The following is a 16263-nucleotide window of genomic DNA, read 5'->3' on the forward strand; positions in this document are numbered from 1 at the left end:
TACCAAGATAGATTTACTTATTGGCACCATTACACCTTAATGTATAATAAAAATCTCACATACCCACACCATTATGTCATTCTCAATGGACACCATTGTACCTTAATGTAAAATCGGAATGTCAAATCATCACAACAAGCTATATGTTTGCATATACACCATTGACCCTTTATTGTATAATAGGAATGTCATGTCAAATATATTAAATATCTATTTTGCACCATTATACCTTAATGTATAATAGGAATGCCACATGCCTAATGCCACAAAGTATAATCGGAGTATTACATATATCAAGATGTTAAATTTACATATTGGCATCATCATACCTTAATGTATAATAGGAATGCCACATGCCCACACCATTATACCACTCTCAATTGACACCATTGTACCTTAATGTACAATCGGAATGTCAAATTAACTCATCAAGCTATTTGTTCACATATGCACCATTGTACCCTTATTGCACAATAGGAATGCCATGTCAAATTTATTGACATGTCAAATTTTGCACCATTATACCTTAATGTATAATAGGAATGTCACGTGCCAAATATCATATAATAGGAATCTCACATATATCAAGATGTTAGATTTACATATTGGCATCATTATACTTTAATGTATAATAGGAATGCCAATATGTAATGATGCCATATGTGTCATAAATTCTTTTCAATTGCCAGTTTGTTTCATTATTTGTTGAGAATACATTAACACCACAAAGTATAATGAAATAAGAATGCCAATATATAATAGAAATGCCTCAAACCCAAAACCACAAAGTATATGAGGAATGTCACATATGTTAGATTTACTTATTAACGCCATTATACTTTAATATAAAATAAGAATGCTACGTACCCACACCTTTAAATTTTATTTTATTTCTTCAAAGAAGAGAAAGTGATTCTCACATTAAGTGACCACTCAAAGCCATCATTATTTTCAAAAGTTAAAATGCTGTCTCGCCCCTTGAATGAATTCAACAAAATTATAATGCAGCATGATAGCATATTTAATAAGCTATGAGAAGCTTCTGCAAAGTTTGTATTTTTCATCACCAGTAAGCATGAAAAGCTCTCATGCATGATTGTGCAAAAGAAAACAACAAACTAAATAACCGAAAGAAAACATAATTGAAAATGGATGAAAGTCCATGCAACACAGGCGAAACAACCAAACTTGAAACTCCCAATGACGCATTTAAACACCCCCTCCCCTATATTTAAGCTCGTACATAAAGCACACGAAGAAAAGTGTTCTCAACAAATAATCATTAAATGACAGAGTAGGAAACAAAAAGAATTATTAAAATGTATAAGAAATTCTTTTAACTTAAAGAAAGTTGCTTCGATACACTGACCTAACATTCCATGGTTCTGGGCCAAAAACTCTTAAGTATGTCCAAGAATTCATAGTCCCGACTCCAACCTGATCATTACAAACAAAACCTTAATGAAACAAACAGGCAATTGAAAAGAATTTAAAAATCAGCAGGGTAAAAAACTTTCCACCAAAAAGAGAATATAATGGTAAAACCAATTAAGGTAAAGAATTAGGCCATTACTATTACAGTAACTATGTGTTGCTGCTTTTTTTTTTTTTGCTCGTGAATTGATGGAATTAACAAATATCCCGGAGGAAAATCATAAATGGGTCATCAAAACATTTCGGCAGGGAGTGGTATATGATGAAATGAAGTATACAAATAAAAAGCGAGCAGAGCAATACCACAGGATATAAGAGTTACCGTGCAAAAAACAATCTACAGCGGCTACTGGATCAAGTTCTATCAGGCACCAAGTCCTTGCAAAAGCAGTAGATTAATCTGCTTTCTCTTTGCGATTCATCAGTAGTATAGAAGCACACTCATTGGCCGACCAAGAATGCTGAAAATTAACCAGAAAATCATATTTTCCCACTGTTGAGCTTATGAACTTATTTTGCAGATAATTTATGATCAAGACCAAGGGAACCTGAAACATGATGCCGATAAAAGCCCATAACTTAAATATGCGGCAAAGAACAGCAATGTAGAGCTCATGGAATACAGCAGAAACCAAGAAGGTAATAACAATGGCAACTCCCTTGGGTATACCGTTCCTTGAGCATGGAAAATAGATATGGCGAACCATCCATTTATGAACAGGCATATTCCACCTTCTCCAATACTCCTCAACAGTTTTTGCATTCCACCAATCTCTATAGAACTCACGATCCCCAAAACGGAGGAGCTCAGTTATGTGTTGCCGCAGCAAAAACCCGTCCACAAGTATACCTCAAAAGAAAAACAACCTTGGAGGTAAGCACAACCTCCTTCAACGACCCAAAAAATATCACAGCAACCAAAGAAACCAGGACAGCACACACAGACATAGCTGCCATGATCCATACAACCAAGGAGCCTTTGTACAAAAACGAACCAAACATCAAGCAGAACAAAATATCCACCATGAACCACCAGAACAATCATCAGACAGCAAAAATAAAGGCAAAAAGCAGCAGTAACATCAACACAAAAAGATCAATCAAACACCCTGTACATACTCCGGATTGGTCCACAAAAAGTCCTGGAGTCATTGACGGCGGAGGCGGTTGTTCGACTGAAGCACCGGCGGCTCAACGGTGATAATGCGTTGAGAAGGGTAGCGTTCGGCTTGGCGACGGGCCGGAGAGAGAATGTGGGAAGCGTGGGGCTTGAGAAAGGAGATGACGAAGAAGAAGGCGACGATACCCATGGCAGGCTCTGTGTCTTTGAGGCTTGGGTTCGGCAGCCGCAAACCCATTTTATGTGGGTATTTAATAAGTTTGACCAAGTAACGGTCAAATAGCGTCAGTTTTACGAAGCTCGAGTCGGTGGTTTTTTTTTTCAAAAAAAATAAAAGAAAAAAAATTTAATGGAAGATTGACTTGCGCAAGCAATCGCACGCGCCACCATCGCCCTTTGCCTCTGAAGCAAATAAGATTTATTCGCCAAGAAAAAGGGCCAGGGATCTCTCCAATGGCCCACCATAAAATAGAATTTGTTGCTTCCCTGTTTCTCGTTTTATGGATGGTATCTATGGGTTTTTATTTTTTTAAAAAAAATTCTTTATAAAACAATAACAATTTTATTAAAAAAATTCTCTATAAAAGAAAAAAAAATAGAAAAGGGGAAATGTTAGGCTTCTTTACCTACAAGGAAACATCATAAGTGAAAAAAAAAATAAGATTGTTATTTTTTTAATTTTATTAATTTATAAAAATTATTTGTTTTCAAACAAGATAGTTAATTCTCTTCAAACCAAGTAACATGAGACTCTCATGTACTATTGCTTTCTGAGATTTTTCAAATCCAAATTTTAGAGAGAAATTATACATTCAAAAATTATGATTCATCTTTTCTTTAAATCTTTTTTTTTAATTTTCATTAATTTATTTAACTTTTTAACAACGAGAATTAGTCTTCTAATTTTGTTTTTATCAATAACTTTTAAAATCACATGTAATATTTAAATCCAATTTAGTAAAGCCTTGTAAATAAAATATGCCACCAAAATTGGTTTATATTTTAATTTGAACATCATAACATTTCAATATAAAATGTTTATTATATTATAGCTCCACATCTTTAATGTGACTTAATTAAATTCAACATCCAACATACTAAATAAAATATGGGTAATCTAGCTGCTTAGTGTACGTCTCATGTTATATATCTAAAATTAGCATTATGTAATAAAAAATAAAGTTCGATTCCAAAAGATGTTAGAAGATTCAAGTGTGAAAATTAAACTATAAAATATTCTTGATCAATTTAATAGTTTGCTTTTGACCACGATGGTATGCTTATCAAGGATGGATAAAAAGAGCTACAAGAAAATGCTTCCCTGGTAATCAAAGCTTCCTTCTTCTTCATTTTACTTCCCTATTTATTGATTTTAAAACCAGTTCAATCATGTTCAAGTTTTAGCAATCATTAATTGTCAAATCTTTCAAAGTTTATTTCTTTTTAGTCATTTGTTATTCCTTAATTTTTTTAATAAATATATGATTATATACTAATTAAATGGAACTCTCTGTTTCTTTTTCTTTATTAATTTTTATTGAAACGTTTTGAAATGAAGTTTTTTTTAGACACGTTTTTTTTTCATATTACAAGTTTATTTTTCATATTAAAAAGTATTATACATGTATATTATATAAAAAACCTTCAAATTTTAATATAAAATACATTAAACTCAAAATTTTTATCTTAATCTCTGTAAAATTTTAAAAATATATAATTATTTGACCTTAACAATTACTAGATATAGTTGGTTTTTTGAATCAGGTCACGTAATCCGAAGCAGCTCCTTTGTTTTCTCTTCTGATTTCAGCGCAGGTGACATGGCAGCATCGCATGCAATCTTCATTCCCTTCCTGTTGCTCAAGTACCATGAACCCGATGCCTCTCCATTCGAGGACGATAACAGCATCATCATACTGCTCTTCTTCATTGCTACATACAATTGTTGCAGCCATGGTGACAGAACTCCCAACTCCGAATTCGTGGTGTGGAATGCCCCAACGTTATAAGCACTGTCTGTCACTCTCACTTATCTGCTTCTCTTGCCTCGATTTCACTCGTGATGATACTTTTCCCGTACCTGTGGTGGTTCTTCTTTGTGATATGGATCGGTTTCTTTGTTAAGCTATCGCTTGACTCTTACCGAGAGCTCTTCCAACTGCTAGCTTCCGGTGCATCTTCCTTTCGGAACAAGCTATTGCGTCCAGAGACCAAGCAAGAAGCGAATGATGATCAGTCGTCAGCAAGTACCCCTGACTCTCCTGTTTCAGAATCAATTTGCTTACCAACTATTGGCATTAAATTCGTCCTGTGTTCTTGTGAAAAAATTATTTTACTAACGAAACAATATCATTATTTAAAAATCATTTTGCTAGCAAAACAATGTCACGCGAAAGAAGCAGAAGCAATTCGCACGTAACGATCGCTACTTCCTAAGGCTCGAGACAATAGTTGCATCCAAAACGCGCAGCAACAAACCTGGAAAAAACCTGCAATACAACAGCATTACATGGCACCAGTTATCAACACAGGACAGGAGGCAGGAACAGTGCTGAAAACATTAAAATCCGAGCCACAAATAATTCCAATTTTATCAATCCCTTTTCTGCAAGACAATCGCATGACGGCTCGCTTCCCTTGCACAAGCCTTCGCATAGATGAGTTTCACGCACTGGTTAATCTATATCACGGTGGCGGGTATGAAATTCACACTAGCTAGCCCGTTTTTGAGATTCTAGAACAATAGCAAGGTTGCTCTGGCGCCCGTGAGTCTATAAATTCTCTCTCTCCTACCATGTAACCAATACTTTCTTCATTCTCAATTTCCTTTTTTTTTGAATGGGATCTTCATTCTCAAAATTAAGCTCTCGCTGGAGAAGCAGATCAGAAAGAGTTACAAGAAAATGCCTCCCAGGTAATTATGTGTGTCTTCTTTTCTTTTCTTTTCTTTTTTTTTCTATTTATTGATCTTGAAACCAGTTCAGTCATGTTCAAGTTTTAGCCAACATTAGTCTTTAAATCTTTCAATAGTTCTTTGTACCCTTTAGTTAAATTTTTGAGATAACTTTATCAAATTATTTATCCATAGGATGGTTTGTGTATTTCTAAGGGTGCAAGGTGTAGCTAGAAAAGGAAACAGGTCACATAATTTGGTTGATTCGATTTTTGGTGTAGTCGATTTTTTATAAATGTTTTGTCCTTTTAATCTTTAATTGTGATGAATTAAATCAACCGAACCAATCAATTGCTTACTCTTAAAAATTGACTAAGATTTAAGAGGAAAGTGAGGGTAGTCATGACTGACTTTGTATCTCAAGGCTTGATGTAACGATCATTTAATATTAGGAATGAAGATTATGTGGGGATTGTGTATGATTTACTATTTTAACCTACGTTAAGTCGATTAATTAATATTAATTTCACATACGTTGTTATGATTTTACTATTTTGACATGATCAATTAACGTCAATATTCACAAATGTTAGTATGATTTTATTGTTTTAACTTATTTTGACTCAATCAATTAATGCTTGTTTCACGTATGCGATTGATTTTGAAAAAATAAAAAAAATAATGATAAGATTCCAGCATTAGTGTAAATGATGCACTTATTTAATGTGCTTGAGATAGTTAATATTAATTTGTTGCTAAGTTATGACATTATATGGTTATTTAAGTTTGAGTTTGAATTATATGACTAACATCGATCTTTCAAACTTTTTTAATGTTTTCATATTAATTTTTAATAATTGCTAGTTTTTATTTTTTGACATTAAAAATTGTACTAGTTATGATATTATATGGATATTAAAAAAATTTTCATAAAAAATATAAAAAACGCTAATACCAAAATTATATATTTTTTATATTGTCAAGTGTGGTTATTTAATTTGCAACAAAGAGAGCATTATTATTTTTACTAATTATTAGTAAATTTTTTAATTTTTCTCAAAATAAGAATATATTAATCATAAAAAAGATATAATATCAATAACTTTTTAAAATAAACTATTAATTAAATTTTAAAAAATTAAAAATTTATGTAAAAGGATATAATTGTTTAAAACCGAATTAATCAATTAAAATTGACTAAAAAATTAATCGATTCACTTATATTAGTGCACTAAATTAGATTAATAAAATTTTCTAGTCGATTTAATCAACTTAATCCTTTACTCACTGCTATCATTGCATGGTGGAATGGGAATGGATGGGATTTGATATGAAAAAGACTAGGGGATCTCTAATGGCCCATCTCACTCAACTACCATAAAGTGGAATTCGTTGCTTCCTTATTTCTCATCTTAGGAAAGGTGTTTGTTGTTGGTTTTTTTTTTTTTAATTCTCTCTAAATCAATAATAATTTCATTAAAAGGAGAAAAAAGTAAAAGGGGAAAAGTGTTAGGCATTTTTATTAATTTATCTTACTTTTTAACAGAAAAATTTCAATCATCTGATTTTGTTTTTATTTATTGTTTTTCAAATGACACATAATATTTAAATGTAATTTAACAGGTATATCATCGTGCTCAAATCCTTTTTGAGCCTATGGTGATTGTGAAGATGTTGGATAGTAGGCCAATTTATGAACTTGTGATGATTAGTGGCTCATTCATGGCCTCAATTTGGGCTCCTTGGCCCTCCTCAACTTCTTGGGTTTAGGCTTTTTTTTTATTATAAATTCAAACATTTTTGAAATACCTCATCAAGCATAGAGATCAAAAAAAAAAATTTAAGGTGGTGTTTGATATTTAGAACGTTGATAATATTTTTAGAAATTTCATAAGTGAAAATCTATTAATTATTTTTGATATAACACATTTCTAATAATGTAATTTTATCATAAATATGTAATTTTTATGAAATTCGGAATACAAAAATTTTAAAGAGTTTAATAATTGAATTATTGGCCAATTTTAAGCTAAAAATGAACTTAAAGAATTACTAATTGAACAGTCATTTGGATACATGCAGCAATAGAAGTTGCAATTTTCTATGAACAAAAGCATCCTATTTATCAGGTGTTACCCACTAAGTTTCTAGGGCTTGTATTCGTCTTGACCTGTTCAAGAGTTGGGAGCTTATTGTTTATTGTGTCAAGGAGTTTACTGTATCTAGTTGGTATGCCTTGTGCAACAATTGAAAGTCAGGCGTTCTTTATGCTGGATAGTCTTATGACATCTACTCACTCTAACGTTTATATAAATAAATACTTATTTTGGATAAGAGAAAAAAAAAAACAAGTTTGAGATGTGTAGTTTTAATTGTTCAATGCTCCTGATGCTCCTAGGCCCTTGCTTGGCAATGCTTTAGCTGCACATAAGATTCCTAATTATGAAAAGTGGTCAAGGATCGGCAGTTGATCGGTTGGTCAGTATGAAACTCAGCAAACAAGACAAATTGATTCTCCACTGAGTAAAAAAAAATCTTATTTATGTCTGGATGAATTTTACAGTTCGAAGACTTGGTCATTTTTTATCTAAAATACTCCCGTTGACAGTTTCTGCGAAGAGTATAAGCAAATCAGACACCATGGAGGCAGACAACAAATGGTAGAGATAAGCCAGCTTTCAAAAGAAATGGTGTTTTGCATCAAGGACTCGTCTTTGCAGACCCCATCACTCCTTATTTGAATTGTTCATGCATGATAACACGAGAAAAATTGAAGGAAAAGGCAAAACATGATGGGCATACGCATGAAAATGTGTATTTTATATAAGTAGCTGTGGGGACATCTTTCTTTTATAAAAGCCATGCTCCTCTAATATGGCTTGGCACTGCAGTAAAACAAAGTGAGTGTAGAGTTATCACGCTTGTTATGATGGCATTTCAAGCAACAGTCTTGTTTTTCTTGATTTCTTTTCTGCTACTAATGCTAGCAACATGCTGCAATGCTGGTGAAATTGCTATCTACTGGGGCCAGTATGATGAGGAAGGCACCCTGGCAGAGACTTGCGCCACTGGAAAATATGATTTTGTGAACGTTGCTTTCCTGCCTAAGTTCGGCAATGGTCGCAGACCCATGCTAGACCTCGGTGGTCATTGTGATCCATCTAGTAATGGCTGCACTGGTTTAAGCTCTGACATAAAATTATGCCAAGCCAAGGGCATCAAAGTTATGCTTTCCATTGGTGGTGGTGCTGGCTTCTACTCTCTTGCCTCATCCGATGATGCCAGGGAAGTGGCAACATACCTTTGGAATAACTTCTTGGGGGGAGGCTCATCGACTCGTCCGCTAGGACCAGCTGTTCTTGATGGAATTGACTTTGACATTGAGCTGGGAACAAAGCAACACTGGGATGATCTTGCGAGGTACCTTAAAGGGTATAGTAAGCAAAGCAGCAAAAAATTGTACTTAACTGCAGCTCCTCAATGCCCTTTTCCTGATGCATTTCTAGGAAGTGCCCTTAAGACAGGTCTTTTTGATTATGTATGGATCCAATTCTATAACAACCCTTCTTGCCAGTACTCCTCTAGTGATATTAGCAGTTTTGAAGATGCATGGAAGCAATGGTTATCAGATATCCCTGCTTCAAAGATTTTCCTAGGGCTGCCTGCATCTCCTGGAGCTGCTGGAAGTGGCTTCATTCCTGTGGCTGATCTCACTTCCAAAGTTCTTCCTGCCATTAGGGATTCTCCTAAGTATGGGGGCGTTATGCTGTGGTCCAAGTTTCATGATGATCAAACTGGTTATAGTTCTTCCATCAAGAGCCGTGTCTAAAATTTAAATCAACATTATCTTAGCAGGGTTTGTTTTTTATTGAACTTATCAATTGGATTTTCCTTGCTGTGTAGGGCAATTTTAAAATTCACTAATGTTTCACTTTTCCTGTTAGCACATCAGACTACTTCTGATGCTTGTCAATCCTCGTATGTGAGGATTCTTTTACTACTTTTGAAAGCTGTTTAGTTTGTTATCTTTTTAAAAGACTTCATTAATAAATTTATCTTATAAAAAAATTATTTAAATTTTCTTATTTAATCATTATTCATGTTCTAGTCTAAGTTTGAAATATATGCAGATTTGACGTTTTAGCCTCAATTTTGATTTTAATGGTGATCACTATCATAAATTAATTTAAACAATTAACAGTATATTGAATATCATTTAGAAAATCCTTGCTGATATTCGTGATATGATTTTATCTTTGCTTGACCTGAGATGGTCGGACTTGACAAGTGATTTCATTCATTCATATAGTTATGGCAACCAATAACAATATCGTTTAAGGTTTAAAAGAGGCCGAGTCAACTCGAACACAATTGTAAAAGGGAAAGAGTATCAAGGGCCCTGGAGTACGCCAAAGCTGAGCTTTGGTAATTTTGTCACAGGAACAAATCATTCCCCTATCATGCCATGAGCGTGGGGGGTTTCTTGCTGGGCATACACAGTTTTAAACAAGGGATGGCGGCGAATTACTATCAGCTCTAAGAATTCAAGCATCAGTTATCAGTTTGCAACAAATTTAATCTGCACAAGTTTGCCTGGATAAGATTACAATCAAGTTTTATTTTATAAGCATATGGAAACTTCTGTTTTTAGATGCTTTTTGGGGTGATAAACAAAACTATTTGGTCATGAAAAAGAAAATTTTGAAATATCATGATAATTCTTTATTGTTCAAACAGCCACAGGTACAAGAAGCATAAAGTTAAGTTAGTCCATTCTCCACGGTAGGTAAACCGTAGTCGTTGACCGCTAAGCTAATGTCCATTACTAGGTTGAAGATGCCGAAGAGAGGATTAACAGAATTTCCAGAATTAGACATGTAACTTTGGGACATGGTGAATGTCATAGGAATTAATGTCCGACAAAACACGTCCTAGGAATTACCATTATACTTATGGGTTGCTTGCCTTTAGTCTGCCGTAGTCATTAAAATATTGAGACGAAGTACCACCAAGGTACGCTCTTATCTGCTAGATCTCAGAATAATTGTCAAAGTACGAGCAGCATCTTCCTGCTATAAATGTGGAGCTCTACCGCTGGAGTTCAGCACATAAACAGCTAACTCTCTAATAGATTTGTAAAAGTTTTCCAACCTTCACCACCCTGACAATGGCATTCAAGCTGAAAATATCAGTGTCTTTCTTCTGCTTGATTTTTTTGATTTCAGCAAAAGGTTCAAATGCTGGTGGAATTTCCATCTACTGGGGTCAGAATGGTAACGAAGGTACCCTAGCAGAGACTTGTGCCACTGGGAAGTATGAATATGTCAATATAGCCTTTCTGGCAACATTTGGTAATGGCCGGACTCCCATGATAAACCTCGCTGGTCATTGTGATCCCTATAGCAATGGCTGCACTGGCTTAAGCTCTGACATTAAATCATGTCAAGCCAAAGGGGTTAAAGTGATTCTGTCTTTGGGTGGAGGTGCTGGTAGCTACTCCCTTGCTTCCTCTGACGATGCTAGGCAAGTAGCAACATATCTTTGGAATAATTTCTTGGGGGGGACGTCTTCGTCTCGACCACTTGGACCAGCTGTTCTTGATGGAATTGACTTTGATATTGAGGGAGGAACAGGCGAACACTGGGACGATCTTACAAGGTACCTTTCAGGGTATAGCAAGAAAGGCAAGAAAGTATACTTAACCGCAGCTCCTCAGTGCCCATATCCTGATGCTTGGGTTGGGAATGCTCTCAAGACCGGTCTCTTTGATTATGTTTGGGTTCAATTCTATAACAACCCTCCTTGCCAATATACATCTGGCGATATTGCCAACCTTGAAGATGCATGGAAACAGTGGACCTCAGATATCCCAGCCAACAAGATTTTCCTGGGACTACCTGCATCTCCTGACGCAGCAGGGAGCGGTTTCATTCCAGTAAATGATCTCACATCGAAGGTTCTCCCAGCTATAAAGAGTTCCTCCAAGTATGGCGGAGTTATGCTGTGGTCCAAGTATTATGATGACCAAAGTGGATACAGCTCTTCCATCAAGAGCCATGTCTGAAATCTATATAATCACTCTCATATGTTTATCTATCTCTATTTATAAATATATCTTCTACTTTTCGTGAATGTAGTTTCAATTATATAGCCTCTCTTCAATTTTATATATTCCTGTTTAACAGACTAATCCGCTGGGCTTTTGCTCCAAATTCCCTCCTCGGGCCACAATCTCAACATTTGAGTCTCGTGGACTTTCTTCAATAGATGACGGGATAAGAAACCTTATGGTCACACTATGCAATAACTGTCTCCAGTAGGTGATGGGATATGTCAATATTTTCAAACAAGAAGGAAACAACAGAAAACTTTGAGTGTTTTTGCTTATAGCCATTAATTACATTCATCTAAATCTTCTAGTCTTCTCCTATAGACGTCTTTAGGAGCACCTTGCCATTCATAAAACATCCTTTCCTATAATTACAAATTTGGTGATGTAATTTTTCCAATGCGTCATGAATCCAACTTAAGTTTGCAATTTTGAACTTTCTTCTGATACTTCAGAAAATTTTCAAGCTAACTCTTCAATTACAGTTATTATATTAGGCCCTTAATGTGGGTTTTATCAAAGCCATTCGCCTAAATTGAGATGGAACTACAAGCAACTATCTCGAACATAAAAATTAAAATTGTTCAAAGGCCATTTTCATGGGCAATTTTGGTCGTTAAATTAGACAACTTATGAATGACTTCCCGAGCTAAGATGTCCAAAGACAGCCTACATGGTTGGTTTAAAACCCGTTGCAAACATGAGTTTGTCTTGGTGTAAAATCCCAAATCTAATGCAAGTTAGTCGGAAATGGTTTCAGAACAGGGGACCGGAATCAGTGAATAACAGGGCAGGGCATGCTCTCAGATCTCCCATTTCCGCCTAGAATTCAAAGTTTTTGCTTTCAAGCCAGAAGTTTCTTTTCGACAGTCAACATAGTAGGCAATAGTTTTGTCCATTTCTGTAAGAAACTTCTAAGAGGAATCTTCTGCATACATTGAAATTCATATGCGACTTTATCTGTTGGCTAATGTGAAAGCTAGTTTTCTATTTCGAACTCATACGGCCTGAACGATTTTAAGTTGCCAAGCCAAGTCGTCGGGGTCTTCGGTTTACATTGCAGAAAGCCATTTTATAGGTCAAGATTGCTTTGCGCTAAAGCTATAATTACAACCTGAACTGAAGTATAGGTTGCCCATGGAAGACATGGAGGGCTAAAGACCAAAACTTTAACTGCTAATGAAAGGCTATAATTTTGATTTGGACAATGTAACCTTCCCTGCCTCTAACATTTGTCGTCTTTCCAAATGGTGAGTCACATTTGATGGTCACCATATACAAGCAAATCAAACAAAGTAGACAATAGAAGACGCCAAAACAGTAGACATGCTGGTGATCAGACATGCTAAGACGTGGAAATTCATTTTATTTTGGAACCAGCCGTCTGCGTTAATCCACAACCATATGCAGTCGATCCGTTGGGGACCTGGTGATTGATCTTCTACAACAACACAGAACACAGCCATAATCGAGGAAGGTTGTTTTCTCCTATATATAAGATCAGTTTCTGCAAACACCTCAAGCATCAAAGAAAAAGTTATCATTCTTAGAAACTAGTGTAGGATCACCAGATCAAGATGGCATCAAAGCCAGCAAGACCTCTAGCTTTTTTCTGCTCAATGGTTCTTCTCCTCATTGTTAGTGTTGATGCTGGTGGAATTGCTATTTACTGGGGTCAGAACGGAAATGAGGGTACCTTGGCGGAGACTTGTGCCACTGGTAACTATGACTTTGTGAACATAGCTTTTCTTGCAACATTTGGCAATGGTCAGACTCCCATGATCAACCTTGCCGGTCATTGCGATCCCTACAGCAATGGGTGCACTGGTTTGAGTTCTGACATCAAATCTTGCCAAGAAAAAGGAATTAAGGTAATCCTTTCAATTGGAGGAGGAGCAGGAAGCTACTACCTTTCCTCAGACGAAGATGCTAGGCAGGTCGCTACTTATCTTTGGAACAACTTCTTAGGGGGAAAATCCACTTCTCGTCCACTAGGTGATGCCATTCTGGATGGAATTGACTTTGATATTGAAGGAGGAACAAACCAACACTGGGATGACCTTGCAAGGTACCTTTCAGGTTACAGCAAACTTGGTAAGAAAGTGTACTTAACTGCAGCTCCTCAATGCCCTTTCCCTGATGCTTGGGTCGGGGGTGCCCTGAAAACGGGTCTATTTGACTATGTTTGGGTTCAATTCTACAACAACCCACCATGCCAATATTCATCTGGAAATATTGGAAATCTACAAGATGCATGGAAACAATGGAGTACAGACATTCCTGCAACCAAAATTTTGTTAGGACTTCCTGCAGCCCCTGCTGCAGCTGGAAGCGGCTTCATTCCTGTCGCTGATCTCACCTCCAAAGTGCTGCCTGCAATCAAAGGTTCTGCCAAGTATGGAGGTGTGATGCTGTGGTCAAAGTACTATGATGACCAAACCGGATACAGTTCTTCGATCAAAAACGATGTTTAATTTCTATAATTACTATATTGTATATGAAATCCTGTAACAGTGCCATGAACTTCATGCTATAATTACTATATTTCATTATGAAGTGATTGTTTGACAAATCTGGCGCAGAATTAAAATTGTAACTTATCAAGTACCAATCATGTCCAGAATAAAAAGAGTTTTAGAATTATTTATGTAACCATTATTTAGACCTCGAAATCTGACAAACCAACGGGGCAGTTGAGAGTGAATTACTGCCCCGAAATTAACCCCTAATGAGCGGCACAAAATATCAAAATTATTCAGAATAGCGAATATATATCAGAGGAAGGATCCACTTACAAATATTAATGATTCTTTCCAAGGGATAAGAAAGAAAGCTACTTTAGAAGTAATGAAACATAGAACAATCAAAATGGAAATTAAACCAATTTTGTAAAAAAAAAAAATTGTAGTAATTCTTTTTAGGCATGATATCTAAATAAGTTTTTGAATAAAACTTGTAATATTTTTATTTTTGGTTAAATAAGTTTGTATCTATTTATCATAATATCATATGATATTGATGTGGTATGCTTACTTATTGTAACGAATAATAACATGACAAGTTTATATGACATGATAATATGATCATTTGATATTTTTTACTCTTCAATCAACATTACTTGAATATAAAATAACAAGTAATGTTTTGACTAAAACAATTAGTCCATCTTTAGTCTTCAAAATATATTTTGCTTTAAACAAAATAAAAAATTAAAATAATTCTAAAAGTTTTAAAACATTATTCCTTCTTTTTATTATCAATGAATATTTGTATTAAAATTTCAATATCACCCTATTTAGCATTTGAATTAGAGTTTTGGTCATAGTCTTACCATCTTAGATAGTCCTATGTAGCGATCGGTTGCAACTGAGGAACTGATTGCAACCGTCAATTCTTGTAATCGATAATTACAATTGATAGTTGCTGTTGCAATTGTTTGCAACCGTCAGTTGGAACGATCAGCCTCGATTGGCTCAGTCGTTGGGAGACTTTTCCCCTTAAATTGACCCTCCAACCCTTTTTTTTTGGAAAATAGAGAACTATAGCAAGAGAGAAAATATGTGAAAATAATAAGAAATTATGTCAGAGAGAGAGAGAGAGAGAGGATATGTGAACAAAATATGTAAATGGTTTTCTGAAAATAACAAGAGAGAAAGCTTGGTTTGAGAGATTATGAATATTATTTTTTTGATTAAAATTCATGCTAAAAAGAAAATATGTCAAAAATTATGTGTATCATATGTTATTTTTTGCTTGTAAAAAATAATATTAGTGCAACTAAAAATAATTTCAAGGGATTAGGGTTATTTATTGCATAAAGATTAATATTATTTACTATTTCAAAGAAATAAAAAGGTTCGAAAGATTATATATAAATAGATCTAAAATAACTATATACAATGGGTCATATAAAAAAGCCCAAGTCAAATAAAAAAAGGGCCATTTACAAAAGGTTGAACAAAAAAAAACCCAAATCAATCCAAGTCAACCTAAATTAGCTCAAGTTAACTTAAAATAACCCAAATCAGTCCACCTCAAATATTGACCTAAGACTCAAAGCCGGATAAAACTAATCAAAATCAACCTCTTACACAGTTTAGTTCGAGCTATTCGTAAGGTGAATTTTTTTTATTGATTTTAAATAAAACCAAACCGATAATCAACAAAATCGAACCGTACTTGCCCTTAATCTTAGATTTAGTATTTTGCTGATTCCCATTAATTTTGAAGTTGAAATTGAAACCTTACGAGAATGCTATAATAATGACTAAAATTATGAATTCCTAATTTAATTTATAAATTATTATAAATTTATAATAAAGAATTTCTAACATGTTAAATTAATTCATTATCCATAAGATTAAAAGGCCTAAATTTGGAAGTAGAATTTAGATAAATTATTAATTCTTAGTTGAGTTTAAATCAATCTAACGATTATGACAAAACTTGGGGTCAAAAACAAAAGCCCCTTCAATACTCCTCTGAAGTACACTTTAACCACATCTTATTTCAAAATGCATTATTAACAGCTTCAACTATTCATTACCATTAGTCAATAATTATTTACAAAAGTGAAAAATGATAATTACTCTCGAATAATTGAAAAATACAAAAATATCATAATCTAATTTAATTAAATAATAAAAAACATTTTTCATTCAACGTTTATTATTTTTAAAAAATAAAAAAATCACATATAATGATGCA

General features: G+C 34.4%; 4 protein-coding genes across 8 annotated transcripts in view; 3 read left to right on the top strand and 1 right to left on the bottom strand.

The window, feature by feature from the left end:
• Positions 1–2764, bottom strand: part of LOC110414383 (putative membrane-associated kinase regulator 6) — a 16003-nt gene extending 13239 nt beyond the window's left edge. For all 5 annotated transcript variants that reach the window (XM_089783100.1, XM_021425532.2, XM_089783099.1 and 2 more), the window contains exons 1-4: positions 2554–2764; positions 1983–2284; positions 1757–1895; positions 1370–1437 (exon numbers count right to left, since the gene is read on the bottom strand). The gene's annotated coding sequence lies outside the window, so the exon portion shown is untranslated. The remainder of the gene's footprint in view (positions 1–1369; positions 1438–1756; positions 1896–1982; positions 2285–2553) is intronic.
• Positions 2765–8353: 5589 nt separating this feature from the next.
• Positions 8354–9420, top strand: LOC110413979 (hevamine-A-like). The gene has a single exon (XM_021425027.2). The coding sequence runs from the start codon at positions 8374–8376 to the stop codon at positions 9274–9276; it is 903 nt and encodes a 300-aa protein (XP_021280702.1). The 5' UTR covers positions 8354–8373; the 3' UTR covers positions 9277–9420.
• Positions 9421–10614: 1194 nt separating this feature from the next.
• On the top strand, positions 10615–11511 carry LOC110413506 (hevamine-A-like). The gene has a single exon (XM_021424345.1). The coding sequence runs from the start codon at positions 10615–10617 to the stop codon at positions 11509–11511; it is 897 nt and encodes a 298-aa protein (XP_021280020.1).
• A 1376-nt stretch (positions 11512–12887) lies between these two features.
• On the top strand, positions 12888–14122 carry LOC110413505 (hevamine-A-like). The gene has a single exon (XM_021424344.2). It carries the CDS (start codon positions 13134–13136, stop codon positions 14028–14030), a length of 897 nt encoding a protein of 298 aa, XP_021280019.1. The 5' UTR covers positions 12888–13133; the 3' UTR covers positions 14031–14122.
• The last annotated feature ends 2141 nt before the right edge of the window (positions 14123–16263 follow it).

Source organism: Theobroma umbraticum, unplaced genomic scaffold (assembly GCF_002168275.2).
Source record: "Theobroma umbraticum cultivar Fairchild unplaced genomic scaffold, ASM216827v3 scaffold_4.1, whole genome shotgun sequence".
NCBI lineage: Eukaryota > Viridiplantae > Streptophyta > Magnoliopsida > Malvales > Malvaceae > Theobroma > Theobroma umbraticum.